This window comes from Pseudophryne corroboree, chromosome 2, assembly GCF_028390025.1.
Source record: "Pseudophryne corroboree isolate aPseCor3 chromosome 2, aPseCor3.hap2, whole genome shotgun sequence".
Classification (NCBI taxonomy): domain Eukaryota; kingdom Metazoa; phylum Chordata; class Amphibia; order Anura; family Myobatrachidae; genus Pseudophryne; species Pseudophryne corroboree.
The window spans coordinates 647,342,258-647,359,514 of record NC_086445.1 but is presented as its reverse complement, the minus strand read 5'-3'; the positions used below and the strand labels follow the sequence as shown (position 1 = coordinate 647,359,514).

The 17,257-nt window shown below is 45.3% G+C and overlaps 1 protein-coding gene across 4 annotated transcripts in view; it reads right to left on the bottom strand.

The window, feature by feature from the left end:
• Positions 1-17,257, bottom strand: part of DCAF6 (DDB1 and CUL4 associated factor 6) — a 912,707-nt gene that overhangs the window by 77,066 nt on the left and 818,384 nt on the right. For all 4 annotated transcript variants that reach the window (XM_063954988.1, XM_063954989.1, XM_063954991.1 and 1 more), the window contains one exon: positions 2,961-3,117. In XM_063954988.1, the coding sequence (XP_063811058.1) occupies positions 2,961-3,117 (157 nt within the window). The remainder of the gene's footprint in view (positions 1-2,960; positions 3,118-17,257) is intronic.

Here is a 17,257-nt window from a genome sequence, read left to right as displayed (position 1 = left end):
TCTCACGGGGACAAAATCCTTTAGCACCATCATAGCTAGACTGTTTGCCTAGACTCATTAGGTAGAGATTTTGAAATGCCTCATAGCCTAACTGTAATATCAGATCGTTATAAAAAGGAGGGACTGAGAGAGATAGCACTGTGCTACAGCAGTTATCAGGCATCTTGTATAACAGCAGCCATTTTATTAAATGCTTTAGGCTTTATAATGAGTTATAAGTAATGCTGACATTTCAAATAGTTAGAAAGAAGTTTCTGTGAGAAACAAGGTCAAATGGATTTTCTGAATACATACTGTGAAACAATCTTATTGCCAAGGACAGGAGGGGAGGGGGAAAGCACAGATCATTTTCTAAGAGATTGTACAGTATGTTTCTTTTCAGCAAAATTATTCTTTTGTTCTGTTTGTGATGCATACAAAATGCTGTGTAATTATTTCTTTGCCTATAATAACCCTGCACAAACGAACCAATATAGATTAATTCTGTTAACATACCTCCGTGTGTGATGTTTACTGTGTGGGTCTCCCAATGCATTGGTAAAAGGTATTTACACAGACAACCGAAGGAAATTGGTACAGTAGGAGTATTATCTCCAACAATGACATTCATGGTTACTATGTTAACACACGTTAATGGAAGAAGTTTTAAGGGCTTTGATATGTAGTGAAATAGGTTTTAGATATTTTTTAACACTCCTGCCACCAGCTGACACTCAAATTCCCCTTAACATTTTTACATTCCATGCCACAAATTCACATTACATGATACCTGCACACATTACACTCTCCACTGTGCCCCCAATTCCCATTACACTCTTCACTGCACCCCCCAGGTCACAGCATAAGCCAGTGTGCACCCAAATCACATTATACTCCCTACTGTGCCCCAATTCACATTACACACCCCACTGTGTCCCAAGTCACATTACACACCCCACTCTTCCCCAACTCACATTACACACTCCACTCTGCCCCAACTCACATTACACACCCCACTTTACCCCAAATCACATTACACACCCCACTTTACCCCAATTCACATTACACACCTCACTATGCTTCAATTCACATTACACTCCTCACTATGCCTCAATTCACATTACACATCCCACTGTGACCCATATCATAGCATAAGCCACAGTGTGCCCCCAATTCAGATTACACTCCCCACTGTGCCCCGATTCACATTACACTCTTCACTGTGCCTCAATTCACATTACACACCTGCTGTGACCCATATCACAGCATAAGCCACAGTGTGCCCCCAAATCGCATTACACAGTCCACTGTGCCCCCAAATCACAGCATAAACCGCAGTGTGCCCCAATTCACAATACACTGCCCACTGGCCCCCAATTCACATTACACTCCCCATTGTGCCACCAATTCACATTTTACTCCCCCTTTTGTCCCCAAATCATATACAACAGTGTGTCCCCAATTCTATTATGCTACTATTACTATAGTACTGCTGTGCTTCCAATCAGTGTCATTCCACCTCGGCAAGCCAACCAGGAAGCCATCCAGGGTGGGACTGCCACAAAAGATGAGGGAGTAGAGCTGCAGGCATGCAGATTGAAGCTGAATGTGCCTGGTGGGAGCTCTGGAGACACTGCAGAGGGCGGAGCATCCAGTGGAAGCTGCATCACTGCACGTTATCTTGTATATAGTGGTGCACTCAGCAGATTAGGAGCCGAGCGCACCACTACATATTTGACAGCGGGTAGCACTGCAGTTAATGGTGGCGAGCAGGAGTGGCGGTGGTGAGCAGCCATGTGAGTGCTGCCGGATGGTGTGCCAACAGTGCACATGCACTTGTGGGCAAGGCACCACTGGCACACCACTAGTTGTGGCTCTGGTGGGAGGCGTATGAGTAAACCATGTCCACTGCAGGTGGGGCAGATATAACATGTGCAGAGAGAATTATATTTGGGTGGGTTATTTTGTTTCTGTGCAGGGTAACTACTGGCTGTTATATTTTTAAACTGCAATTTAGATTTCAGTTTAAACACACCCCACCCAAATATAACTCTCTGCACATGTTATATCTGCCCGACCTGCACTGCACTTGGGGGGTCATTCCGAGTTGTTCGCTCGTTGACGATTTTCGCTATGCTGCGATTTGTTGCAAATTGCGTATGCGCAAGGCACTCAGGGCACATGCGCTTAGTTATTTAACACAAAACTTAGCAGTTTTGCTGTGGCTTCAGCGGCGCTTTTCAGTCGCACTGCTGTTCGGTAAATGATTGACAGGAAAGGGGCGTTTCTGGGTGGCAACTCAGCGTTTTGGATAAAAAACACAGGCGTGTCAGGGAAAAACGCGGGAGTGGATGGAGAAACGGGGGAGTGGCTGGCCGAATGCAGGATGTGTTTGTGACGTCAAACCAGGAACTAAACGGACTGAGCAGATTGCAATATGTGAGTAGGTCTGGAGCTAATCAGAAACTGCAAATAATTATTTAGTAGCAATTCTGCTAATCTTTCGTTCGCAATTCTGCTAAGCTAAGATACACTCCCAGAGGGCAGCGGCCTAGCGCGTGTAATGCTGCTAAAAGCAGCTAGCAAACTAAGAACTCGGAATGACCCCCATGGTTTTGCCCATTAGAGAAGAATTTTGCTCATGCGTTCAAATCTGAATTAGGACCTAAGTTATGTACTTAGCCAAGTCAAGTCATTCCTTAGCCTTATTTGTATGAAATAACAGTTTTGCCAAGAAACTACATGGACATCAGAGCATGAAATCAGTGTAGTTGTGATAAGGTTGTCTTTAAAAGTGGTATGTATCTTCCCTTGGCATTATGACTATTTATTTATTTATTTACTTATTTATTTGTATCTGTTATGGCTAGTACTACTTCTTTGTATCTGTGGGATGGTGAATAGTGCAGATTTGTATTCTTTGCACAAAACTATCAATTAGAAATTTGCTTCTATTATGCTGGTGATGCAAAAAAACTTACTTGGGTCATATGGATGTGGTTGAAGACAGTTTACAACATGATTGTCTGCTTCTAGGAGCATTAGATGCTCAGTTGTGTACCGATCCCAGATGAAGATGTGACCACAGTCAGAACCGCTCATGACAAAGTTCTTACCCCAGAAGCCAGCCTCTTTGATCTAGAATAAAAAATCAAACTATTAATACCTTCAGCGATTGTTAAGATAAAAAAAAATGGGGACAAAGGTTACATGAGCTCCGGCAGCCAAGTTTATTTTCAAGCACATCCATCGGTTTGCATGCATGAATTAAGAACATATTGCCTATGAGCCGTGACCCCTGATCCTGAAGCACAGTCTGGAGGCCTCTGATTAGTGATCTGTGGTCCCCGGTGCTGAGGCCTGACCATTGCAGCGAGACAGCATGTTTAATTGGAGGTCCCTCCCGCACTTCCGATTAGTCGCTCAGGGACCTGCACTTTTTGCATGACCTGGTGCACCTGCTGCTGGCTGAGATGTAGCGGTGGACTCCCCAGGTCCCGCACTGAGGCTGGTGGACACTGCTGGTGTGACAGAAGACAGTGAGGAGTGTAAGGAAGTGTGGTGGCCTGTAGGTTGCCCAAGCCTGAATTACGGGCTCCTATTGCTGCCCATACCCCACTGCAGCTCTCCCGCTTCAGGGGCTCCTATTTCTGCTGGTGTGGCTGCTGACCCTAGTTGGCTACTGCCTGGACTGTCTGGACCCAGAGACCCCGCGGAGACCCTCACAGCCCGACTCATGGTTAAGCCATCTTAGGTGCTATCCCTCATACCTTGTATTAGGGGGGAAAGTAATCAGAGACCTGTGTGGGCATCTCATTCACTAGTAGGACCATGACTGGTGGCCACCACCTGTGTGTCCTCTCAGAAAAAAGCTGATTTTAGAGGCAGCACACATCTCTTTTGGCGGAGCCGTTTCCCTTACCTATAAGGCTTACAGTGCTATACTGTTAATACGCCACACAGTTAAAGCTAAATCTATACCATTGCTACTCCCCATAACGGAGTTTGGTGACTTTATTGATAGCCTGATATAATTGCTGTTTTCCAACCAAACTCTCCTAAACACTATTGTGGACTGTGCTTTTTATGCTGAAGGCTATAAAGCTTCATTTAATTTTTTATTTAAGTTCAATCTGTCTACTTAACAACTCTCTGGCCTTGGCTTTCTGCATAATCACCTCTTTTATATTTTCTGAAGGACTATGAGCCTTTATGGTGGCCAACCTAGGTACTGTATTAAGCTCTTGATTTTGCCAACCATATATCGCATAATTATCTAAGAACAGATATTCGTGGCTGACCTTCTTTCAAGAACTCTATAAAAATCTTCCATCAACATGCCTCCTAAAAACCTAGATGGATACTCCCCTCTCATTTGTCATTTCCTACCCAGAAATCAACACATACATCTTCCTCTCCATCTGGTACATTGGGATCCAACCCTATGGGGAGTGCGATGTCAAGCAGCTCTCAAAGTCTTCTTTCCAGCAGAGAGATAGACTGTGACTGATGATCCCCTTACAGTCAAATCATTTTGCCAAATCCTATCGGCTTTCAAAATAGACCTGACTAATGACCTTATGGACCATTTGGAGCAAAGAATGGAGGAGTTGGTGGCTTCCCACAATGACCTAATAACTTCTAATTGACAGAAAACTGAAACAGAGGCAATCAAGAACAAAATGGCAGATTTGGAGGATTGCTCCAAATGTAATAATATAAAAATTTGAGTAATCCCTGACTCTGTGTTTAACTCTGAGCTGGAGGACTATGTCTTGAGTCTTTTCCATAAGCTCTTACCAAAAGCAGGGGAGAGAGACCTCCTGATTGACTGAATCCATTGTCTCCATGGACCCCGCAGTGTCTCATTTTCACTCCCGAGAGACATGCTTTTTCATGTTCACTTCTTTACCACCAAAGAGCGTTTTCTTAGAGCTGTAAGATTGGCCAGAGACTCAGATATTTTGGTCGGCTAAAAGTTTTTCCAGACTTTTCTGCACTGACTATTTTCAAAAGAAGACTGTTGGCTCCTATCACGACAGCCCTTCGAGCACATAATATTCCCTATCGTTTGGAGTTCCCAGTTAAGCTCTTTATCTCAATATGAGGATTCAGCATATATCATATCATCTCTAGATACCAGACTCAAGCTTCTGTTAGATTGGGACATTTCTGTAAAACAGCCTCCTGGACCTAAGCAACAATCAGCTCCTTGTACAGGATGGTCTAAAGGGCCCTACACACTGGCCGACCCGCCGCCGAGCTGCCCGACGGCGGATACGGCCGACGAGCGACCCGGCGGCGGGGGGGCAGTGACGTGGGGAGTGAAGTTTCTTCACTCCCCCCGTCACCCGGCTGCATTGAAGTGCAGGCAAATATGGACGAGATCGTCCATATTGGCCTGCATGTACAGCCGACGGGGGACCAGCGATGAACGAGCGTGGGGACGCGCATCGTTCATCGCTGGAGACTCCACACTGAAAGATATGAACGAGTTCTCGTTCATATCTTTCAAAAAATCGGCCAGTGTGTAGGGCCTATAACACTTGAGACGACCCTCCTGCACTCTGAAGATTTTCTGTTTCACTTGGAGTTCTTTAGTAGGACTCAAAATGCATTATAATGTCTATCTTCTGACATCGAGAGTTGGAAGTTGGTTAAGTATAATGTTTTGCTTAATTGTCAAATCTTTTTATAGTATATTAGTTAGCTTTAGTATACTTGGCATTCGAGTTTTCTCATAAAGTTATAGATTCGTATGTTTGACTTGTTTAAAGGTTATACATGTCCACCTGTTACAAGCCGCAGCTTGCGGTTCACAGTGTCCAGTCATCGTTAGACAACCGAGACAATTTCAAACTTTCGATCCCCGGCCTCCAGCACCATGGCAAACAGGATGCCAGGTTCTTCCGGCGGTCGGGGTTGACAGGCAGCAGGGAAGCCAGATGCTTCCTCTGTGAGGGTTGGAGGCTGTGGACGTGCTGCAGTACAGCTATAGGGAGTTTTTCATTAATGAGAGGTTGGCTGTGCTGTGATTTAATTGAGACCTATATACTATATATGTGTCCTCTGCCTCTCACTCTTTGCTGGTTATAATCACTGGTCGCAGCGGAAGCCCTTGTTTCTTGGTTCTGAGCTAGCCTGTGGAAATCTCCCTCTGTTTTGTCTGTGTCCTCCTCCTGACCATGTTCCTGTGTCCAGCCCAGGTTTAGCACCATAGTTTGTTGTGCTGTTTTTTTCGCACTGTATTTCTAACACTTCTTTCCTTATATCTCTATTATACACTTGTGCACTAATGCTCAGTAGAAGTTTATTGCTTCTCCCTGATATGGGGTATTTTGTGTTATTGTCTCCAGTATTTCTTTATCCCCTCAATCTTGTTATTCCTTGTCTCACTACTCAGTTCCAACCTGGTCTCCATAGTTTGCCTTCCCTTTGCCTCCCTCATCTCTCCTCTACTACTTTAGTGTTACTTTGTGTTCTCTTCTTTACCGACATTGATTTGGGTCATTCCAGGTTAAGCTTGTATTACCTCCAATGGTGTAAGCCCTGGTGGCATCCCAGTAACAGTAGGCATACAGCACCATAAGGGAAAAGTGGCTATTATAGGCTAGAAGACCTGCTGCTGGAGAATTCTACAAGTCTTAATCTGGAGTGTACAAGGGTCACTGCCCTGAAGATCTTCATGAGCTCCGCCCTCCTTGGAAAGAGAACCGTTGCCTGCTGTAACCATCAACGTCCGTTGTAACACCACCTTAGATATGCTATATATTATTTTTCTAGTCACTTTTGAATCATCTATATGGGTGGTGGTGCTAAGTCACAACCCCCTTCCTCTTTCGTATTACTGAACTTTCATATCAGCCCCTGCAGTAGTTTTGCACACCTAATATACTGCGTTATTTTGGTTTAATTTTTCCTTTTTTCTTTTTATTTTTTTCTTTGCGATCCTCTCTTCTTTTTCTTCCCCTTTGATTCTGAGGTATAATCATAATGAATATTCAGTATGGTACATTTTTCTTCTCATTCCCATAAGATACATTTCAACTGTACAGTATGTTCCCCATTTTCTTTTCTATATAAATGGTTTGTGTTCTTTCGCTAAACATTAAGGGTTTAAACTCCCCCAACAAGAATAGACTGGCTCTTTCCTTTTTTTGCAAGCAGAGGGCTGATGTTGTAGCACTACAAGAGACACATCTTTCTTCATTAGGCCCATCTACTCTTAAGGATCATAAATTTTCTCAGGTATATTTTGCAAAGGTACGTTTAAATGTAATGAAGTGGCTATTCTGTTCAGCAGTTAGGTATCTTTTGTTGTACATTCTCAGATGGCAAATAAAAATGGCTTTTTCTTAATCTTAACAGGGTTACTAGATGATAAACTGGTTACTTTAGCCTCTGTATACCCTCTAATTCTAATCAAGTATCTTTACTTTGTAAACTTTGCTTAACTATACTGAATTCCTGTAAGGGCTCCAATGTTATTATGGGAGATTTTAAATCAGCATTAGATCCCAAACTGGATAAATCTCCCTGAATCGCCCCCGCAGGACCTTCTACCCCCCCATGTCCCTCGTCCACATTTTACAATTTATTAGGAGAATTTGATTTATATGATGTTCAGAGGGTACAGAATCCCTCTGGATGTGATTATTCCTATTATTCCCCATCCCATAATTCCTACTCTAGGACAGACCTAGTTCTATGTGATATATGGACACTCTAACACTCCAACTCAATGCACATTCTTCCTTTTACATGGCCGGACCATGCTCCAGTGCTTTGGCACTGAAACATTGCCCACCACTTCGCCCACTTCGTCCTTAGTGCCTCTCTCCTCATTTATTATCAGACCAGATGATGAGGAAAATTATCTCGGACAGTGTATCTTCCTACATGGCCTCCAATGCCCCTTCATATGGGATGTGGTTATGTGACCACCACTCGGGATCCCGGCGGTCACCATGCTGACGCTGGGATCCCAAACAATCAAAATGCTGGCACACAGAAGGCCCACATACAGGGACAATTACCACTCGTAGGCGTCCACGACACCCATATAGTGGGAACAGAACCTGTGGTGAGCGCAGTGAGCCACCGAGACCACAAGGGGCTTTGTTGCACTCGCCGCTCCCGCCCGGATTCTGCTGCAGGGATTCCACAGTCGGTATGCTTACCGCAGGGATTCCCAGCACCGGTGTCCCAGCCCCAACCCCCAGACACATTCAGGATAAGAATAAGCGTTCGCCATCCAAATTTATTCATAGGGAATTAGCAGAAATTTGTAGTCATCTACAAAAATTATTAATGGCACGAACACAAGCTGCTCTTATCAGAATTCGCCATAAGTTTTATTTGCTAGGTAACAGACCTGGTAAGTTGCTGTCCCATAAACAAAGAGTGCAACATGACAGAAATAGAATCAAACATATTTTTTCATCTTCTATTAGTAAAGTCTCAAACCCATTAGATAAGATCATTATTCACTCACTGATTATTTCCAGACTGGACTACTGTAATCTCCTCTTAACTGGCCTCCCTGACAATTACCTCTCTCCACTCCAATCTATCCTCAATGCTGCTGCCCGGCTCATCTTCCTCACCAAACGCACTACGTCTACCTCCCCTCTCCTACAGGCCCTCCACTGGCTTCCCTTCCCTTTCAGAATCCAATTAAAACTTCTCACACTCACTTACAAAGCTCTCACCCACTCCTCTCCCATCTACATCTCTGACCTTATCTCCCTTTACTCTCCCACCCGTCCTCTTCGCTCTGCTAATGCACGCCGACTCTCCTGTCTTCTGATTACTTCCTCCCACTCCTATCTCCAAGATTTTTCACGTGCTGCTCCCTTTCTCTGGAATTCTTTACCTCTCCCCCTCAGACTCTCCACCTCTCTACAAAACTTCAAACGGGCTCTTAAGACCCATTTCTTTACCAAACCTAGCCAAATCTCAACATAACCCTCTGTTCCACGCTCTCTATGTACCCCATCTGTGTCATCCCTGTCTGTCTACCCCTCCCCTTAGAATGTAAGCTCTCACGAGTAGGGCCCTCTTCCCTCATGTGCTTATACTTTTCTTACTTTAATAATCCTCAACTGCCCAGATCCCACAGTTTTTTGGCCACCTGGAACTTATCTCTATGTTTACTGGTGTAGTTATGCTTAGTTGCCCTGTACTTGTCCTATATTGTCTTCAACTGTAAGTCACTGTTTTCCTATTTTGATTATGTACATTTGTACTCTGTAATTGGGCGCTGCGGAACCCTTGTGGCGCCATATAAAGGATAATAATAATAATAATAATAATATCTCGAATAAGTTCACCACCTATTAAACTCAACGTTATAATTTCTCTCAAGATTTGACTATTCCTCAGCCCTCACTACCTTCTATAAATTCTTTTTTGGAAAACATAGAATTACCATCTCTATCTACAGACCAATTAGAAATGTTGAATGCTCCTTGGACCTCTTTGGAAATTACTGATGATATAAAGTCTCAACTTTGAGGTAAAGCTCCAGGTCCAGATGGCTTTATTAATAATTTCTATATTGCTTTTCAGGAGCTTTTGACACCTCACTTGCTGCTGTCTTCAATGAAATCACTGCACTAGGGACCCTTCCTAAGGAAATGATGGAAGCACAAATTGTTACATTACCTAAGCCCGGGAAAGACCCTGCGCATTGCCAGAACTAGCGCCCTATAGATCTTTTAAATGGAAATATCAAACTCTATGCCAAGTTTATAGCTACACGTATCAATATTTTTTTTACCCTTACTGATACACCCGGATCAAGTTGGGTTTGTCCCTGGAAGGCAAGCATCAGATAATACCCACAGGGTACTTAATTGATTCATTCTCTACCAATCAGAGTCTTTCTTTGCTATCTCTCGATGCAGAAAAGGCATTTTTTCGCCTGAGTTGGTCTTATTTGCGGGAAGTGCTTGTTAAATTTGGCTTCCAGGACCAAATACTATAATCTATTTTTGCGACATAGTTCTGCTTCTGCATGGATCTTCAGCAATTATTTATTATTTATTACCAGTTACTTATATAGTGCACATATATTCCACAGCGCTTTACAGAGAATATATGCCATTCACATTAGTCCCTGCCCCACTGGATCTTACAATCTATATTCCCTACCACATGTACATGCGCACACATTAACACAAGGGTTAATTTTGTTGGAAGCCAATTAACCTACCAGTATATTTTTGGAGTGTGGGAGGAAATCGGAGTACCCGGAGGAAACCCACGCAAGTAGGGGGAGAATATACAATCTCCAATTGTTTCCTATTGGACACCTTCCCTATTTCCAACAGCACAAGACTGCTCCCTTTCCGCTTTAATTCTTGTTTTACCTATTGAACCCCTTGCAGCCAAGATTCGTAGTGATACATCATTCCCTGGTGTATCTGTTGGCTAATCTTCCCAGAAACTATGCTTGCTAGGTAATGACATTCTTCTCTTTGTCTCTGATCCTATCTCTACTCTTCCACACCTTCATAAAATTTTAAACAGATATAGTGAGGCCTCATACTATAAATTGAACACAACAAAGACTGATGCCCTCCCTTTAAACATTTCCAATTCTCTTCCACTTCTTCGTTCTTCTTACCCTTGCAATTGGCAGACTGTCTCGATTAGTTTCTTTCATATTCCCACTGAAACTTCTTTGGTTTTTGATGTTAATTTACTGCCTTTTATCAATTCCCTGGCATCCCTTTCTAAATTGCGGTTATCATACGAGATTTCATGGTTGGGATGCTTAGCAGAATTTAAAATGTCCTTTTTACCCAAATTAATGTACATGTTTAGAACAATCCCATATATTTTTCCAAAAGAATAACAAGTTTTATGGTAAGAACTTACATTTGTTAAAACTCTTTCTGCGAGGTACACTGGGCTCCACAAGGATTGGACAATGGGGTGTAGAGTAGGATCTTGATCCGAGGCACCAACAGGCTCAAAGCTTTGACTGTTCCCAGAATGCACAGCGCCGCCTCCTATATCACCCCGCCTCCCAGCACAGGAGCTCAGTTTTTAGTTAACCAGCCCAATGCAGTAGCAGGAAAAGAGACGACAGCAGTTAGTAGCCACATACACCACACTCTCACGACAAGAGAAGTGTCAGCGGCTAATGCCATACCAACCCAAAGAAGCAAAGTGCGTCAGGGTGGGTGCCTTGTGGAGCCCAGTGTACCTCGCAGAAAGAGTATTAACAAAGGTAAGTTCTTACCATAAAACTCGTTTTCTGCTGTGGGGTACACTGGGCTCCACAAGGATTGGACGATGGGGATGTCCTAAAGCAGTTTCTTATGGTAGGGGACGCACTGTAGTGGGCACAAGAACCCGGCGTCCAAAGGAAGCATCCTGGGAAGCGGCAGTATCGAAGGCATAGAACCTTATGAATGTGTTCCTGGAAGACCACGTAGCCGCCTTGCACAATTGTTCAAGGGTCGCACCACGTTGGGCCGCCCAAGAAGGTCCAACAGACCGAGTAGAATGGGCCTTAATGTGAACAGGAGCAGAGAGACCAGCCTTCACATAAGCATGTGCAATCACCATTCTAATCCATCTGGCCAGGATCTGCTTGTGAGCAGGCCAGACACGTTTTTGTGAAATCCAAACAAAACAAAAAGAGAATCAGATTTTCGGATAGAAGCAGTTCTCTTCACATAGATACGGAGAGCCCGTACCACATCCAAAGACCGCCCTTTGGTAGATAAATCAGGAAAGACAAAGGCTGGAACCACAATCTCCTGATTAAGGTGGAACGAAGAAACCACCTTAGGTAAATATCTGGGACGAGTCCTAAGAACCGCCCGATCACGGTGAAAAATCAGATATGGGGAACTACAAGACAAGGCACCCAGATCCGACACTCTTCTAGCAGAGGCAATAGCCAGCAAGAACACCACCTTAAGGGAAAGCCACTTAAGGTCAGCTGAACCAAGGGGTTCAAACGGAGGCTCCTGCAACGCCTCCAAAACCACCGACAAGTCCCAAGGAGCCACAGGCGGAACATAGGGAGGTTGGATACGCAACACACCCTGAGTGAAAGTATGAACATCAGGCAAAGTCGCAATTTTTCTCTGAAACCACACCAACAAGGCAGAAATATGAACCTTTAGGGAGGCCAGACGCAGGCCCAACTCTAGGCCTTGCTGCAGAAAAGCCAAAAGCTTGGCTGTACTAAACTTGGAAGCGTCATAATTGTTAGATGCGCACCAAACAAAGTAGGAATGCCAGACCCTATGGTAAATCCAAGCAGAAGCCGGTTTCCGGGCCCGCAACAAAGTTTTAATGACCTCTTCAGAAAAAGCCTTAGCCCTCAAGACGGAAGCTTCAAGAGCCACGCCATCAAAGACAGCCGGGCTAGGTACTGGTAGACACAGGGGCCCCGAACGAGGAGGTCTGGGCGTTGTGGAAGTAGAATTGGACGCTCTGACAATAGACCCTGAAGGTCTGAGAACCAGTGCCATCTGGGCCACGCCGAAGCTATGAGAAGCAGATTTTCTTTTTCTTGCTTGAACTCCCGAATTACCCTGGGCAGGAGTGACACCGGAGGGAACACATATGGCAGCCGAAACCTCCACGGTACCGCCAGCGCATCCACAAATGCTGCTTGAGGATCCCTTGTCCTTGCTCCGAAGACCGGAACCTTGTGATTGTGTCGAGGCGCCATCAGATCCACGTCTGGAAGACCCCACTTTTCCACGAGGAGTTGAAACACTTCTGGATGGAGGCCCCACTCGCCAGCATGCACGCCCTGATGACTGAGAAAGTCCGCTTCCCAATTCAGGACTCCCGGAATGAATATTGCCGATATGGCCGGTAGATGGCGTTCCACCCAACGTAGAATCTGTGAGAATTCCTTCATTGCCAAACGGCTTCGAGTGCCGCCTTGTTGATTTATGTAAACCACTGTGGTGGCGTTGTCCGACTGTACTTGAACAGGCAGGTTCTGAATTAAATGCTGGGCCAGGTTCAACACATTGAAGACCGCCCGCAATTCCAGAATGTTGATCGAGAGGAGATATTACTCCTTGGTCCACTGACCCTGAAGGGAGTGTTGCTCCAGCACCGCGCCCCAACCTCTTAAACTAGCATCTGTTGTCAACAGGACCCAATTGGATATCCAGAAGGGATGACCCCTGCACAATTGTTGGTCATGGAGCCACCAGTGTAGCGACAGATGGACCTCCAGAGTCAATAAGATTATTTGAGATCTGATCCGGTGAGGAAGGCCGACCCACTTGCTTAGAATTAGCCTCTGGATGGGGCGAAAATGGAATTGAGCATACTCCACCATGGCGAATGCTGATACCATTAGGCCCAGCACCTGCATTGCCGAATGTATCGACACTTGCGGATGAGAAAGGAAGCAACGAATCCTGTCCTGAAGCTTCAGGACTTTCTCCTGAGACAAGAACAACCTCTGGTTGTGAGTGTCCAACAACGCTCACAGGTGCACCATGATCTGAGCAGGGACCAGGGAGGATTTCTTCCAGTTGATGAGCCACCCGTGGGCTTGTAGAAACCAGACCGTCATATCCAGATGACATAGGAGAAGATCTGGGGGATTTGCCAGGATTAACAAGTTGTACAGATACGGCAGTATCCTGACCCCTTGACGGCGGAGTACCACTGTCATCACCGCCATGACTTTGGTGAAGACTCGCGGAGCCGTTGTTAAACCAAAAGGTAACACCCGAAACTGGTAATGGAGGTTGCCGATAGCGAACCTCAGGTATTGTTGATGTGACACTGCTATAGGAATATGCAGGTAAGCATCCTGTATGTCCAGGGAGACAATGTAGTCCCCAGGGTCAAAGGCCAGAACTATAGAGCGAAGGGTTTCCATATGGAACTTGGAAACCTTCACAAACTTGTTCAATGCCTTGAGGTTGAGAATGGGCCGGGAGGACCCATTCGGTTTCAGGACTAGAAACAGCGGAGAATAGTACCCCCGGCACCTCTGAGCAAGAGGCACCTGTACTACGACTCCTGTATCCAGGAGGGTCTGTACCACCGAGTGTAGAGTTTTTGCCTGTGTCTGGCCCAAAGGGACGTCTGTCTGGCAAAATCGATGAGGGGGTCGGTATTTGAAGGCTATGGCGTAACCTCAAGTGACGACTTCCCGTACCCAGGCATCTGAAGTGGTCTTCAACCATTCCTGGGTATACCATAGAAGTCGGCCCCCCACCCTGGGATCCCCCAGGGGGAGGTCCGCCCCGTCATGCGGCAGGCTTATCGGTCTTGGCAGCTGGCTGACGGGCAGCCCAGGCTCTTTTGGGCTTCGGCTTACCAGGTTTGGAAGTGCGGGCCTGCTTATGGTACGCCTGACCTTTTGCTTTATCTGAAGGACGAAAGGGGCGAAAGGACGTACCTTTAGCCTTCGACACAGAAGGAGCGGTATTAGGCAGGCAGGCTGTTTTGGCAGTAGCCAAGTCAGCCACTATCTTATTTAAGTCCTCCCCAAATAGAATATCTCCCTTGAAAGGGAGTACCTCCAGGGTTTTTCTAGAGTCCAGGTCTACAGACCAGGATACCCTTTAATATATCCAGAAGCTGTGACAATATATGACAAGCATTGTCTAGCATGGTCAGAAGAGATTTCAGCTTCTAACTCCAAGGCCCATGCTTCAATAGCCTCTGCAGCCCATGTAGCTGCAATAGGGGGCCTTTGTACAGCACCCGTGAGGGTGTAAATCGCTTTCAGACAAATCCCCACACGTTTATCCGTAGGCTCTTTTAGAGACATGACGGTAGTGACAGGTAGAGCTGAGGAAACCACCATCCTAGCCACATGTGAGTCCACTGGAGGAGGCGTTTCCCAATTTTTAGACAGCTCTGGCGCGAGGGGATAGCGAGCCAGCATCTTCTTTTGAGGCACAAACTTCGTACCCGGGTTTTCCCAGGGTTCCTGACGTATATCCATTAGGTGATCAGAGTGAGGTAAAACTTGTTTAACCACCTTCTGACGCTTGAACTTATCTGGTTTCTTAGGAGGGATGGATGTCTCAGGATCATCCGTAATCTGCAGAATTAACTTAATAGCCTCCAAAAGATCAGGAACATCCACATGTGAACTACCCTCCCCATCTGCCGTATCTGAGTCAGAACCTGAGGGGTCAGTATATGTGCCGTCTTCATCAGACGAGGTGTTAGTGAAAGCAGTGGATTGTGAGGAGATAAGCGCTCACTTAGAGGACCTCTTGGACTTAGGCGAGCGTTGGTCAGACTTTTTAGTAGTCAAGGACTGGGTCAACTTCTTTAATTGAGCAGATAAATCGTCCGCCCACGGCGGGTTAGCTGCAGGGACCACATATGGTTGTACCGGCATTGGGGGTCCCACAGGGGGAGTTAGTTTATGAACTAGCGTATGCAGAAGCATGGAAAAAGCGGCCCACGGTGGGTCAATATGTGCCTCCATTGACACAGTCCAACTGGGGGGCAAGGAACCCCCAGAACCAGAGCCCACAGCTGCTATATTCTCCTCATATGGCCCTGTGGCTTCAGCAACACTGGCAGTGTGTTCAGCCCCAGAACCATTACCCTCAGTAGCAGACATGATATAACTTGCAGTATGAGGTTAACACAGTACAATTATCAGCAGCACAATACCTCTAAACCCAAATCCCTGCGCAGTGTAGTCAGCACTAGCAGAGATAAAGGAGAGATATGGTGACTAAATCAGAGAGAAAAATACGTAATACAGTATATCTTTGTGAAGATCCTACATTAGATAACACCTGACGCACCAAGCCCCTAAGGTTATGGAATATAGGGATAGCAGGTTGAGTGAAAGACACGGAATGGACACCACTCAGCTATCAAATGCACACACAGAAAGTCACAGTTTGTACAATGCAGAGATTGCTACTGACAATAATACTGCACTGGACTAGCTTACACAGCTATATAACAATAGATATAACCGTACACAGTAAGAACTGGATGTATATCACAGGGTAATTGTACTATAAAACTAGTGATGTGCACCGGACATTTTTCGGGTTTTGTGTTTTGGTTTTGGATTCGGTTCCGTTTTGGCAATACCTCCCTGAAAAATTTTTGTCGGATTCGGGTGTGTTTTGGATTTGGGTGTTTTTTTTACAAAAAACCCTCAAAAACAGCTTAAATCATAGAATTTGGGGGTAATTTTGATCCCATAGTATTATTAACCTCAATAACCATAATGTCCACTCATTTCCAGTCTATTCTGAACACCTCACAATATTATTTTTAGTCCTAAAATTTGCACCGAGGTCGCTGAATGACTAAGCTAAGCGAACCAAGTGGCCGACACAAACACCTGGCCCATCTAGGAGTGTCACTGCAGTGTCAGACAGGATGGCAGATTTAAAAAATAGTCCCCAAACAGCACATGATGTAAAGAAAAAAAGAGGTGCAATGAGGTAGCTGTGTGGCTAAGCTCAGCGACCCAAGTGGCCGACACAAACACCTGGCCCATCTAGGAGTGGCACTGCAGTGTCAGACAGGATGGCACTTCAAAAAATAGTCCCCAAACAGCACATAATGCAAAGAAAAAAAGAGGTGCACCAAGGTCGCTGGATGGTTAAGCTAAGCGACCCAAGTGGCCGACACAAACACCTGGCCCATCTAGGAGTGGCACTGCAGTGTCAGACAGGATGGCAGATTTAAAAAATAGTCCCCAAACAGCACATGATGCAAAGAAAAAAAGAGGTGCACCAAGGTCGCTGGATGGTTAAGCTAAGCGACCCAAGTGGCCGACACAAACAACTGGCCCATCTAGGAGTGGCACTGCAGTGTCAGACAGGATGGCACTTCAAAAAATAGTCCCCAAACAGCACATGATGCAAAGAAAAAAAGAGGTGCACCAAGGCCGCTGGATGGATAGTATACTTGACGACACAGAGGTAGGTAGAGCAGTGGACTACTGTACCGTACTGCTATATATTATATACTGGTGGTCAGGAAAATTATGCACTGTCCTCCTACTACTGCGCACAACAACTAAAATCCACCACAGGTATGGATGGATAGTATACTTGACGACACAGAGGTAGGTAGAGCAGTGGACTACTGTACCGTACTGCTATATATTATATACTGGTGGTCAGCAAAATTATGCACTGTCCTCCTACTACTGCGCACAACAACTAAAATGCACCACTGGTATGGATGGATAGTATACTTGACGACACAGAGGTAGGTAGATCAGTGGACTACTGTACCGTACTGCTATATATTATATACTGGTGGTCAGAAAAATTAT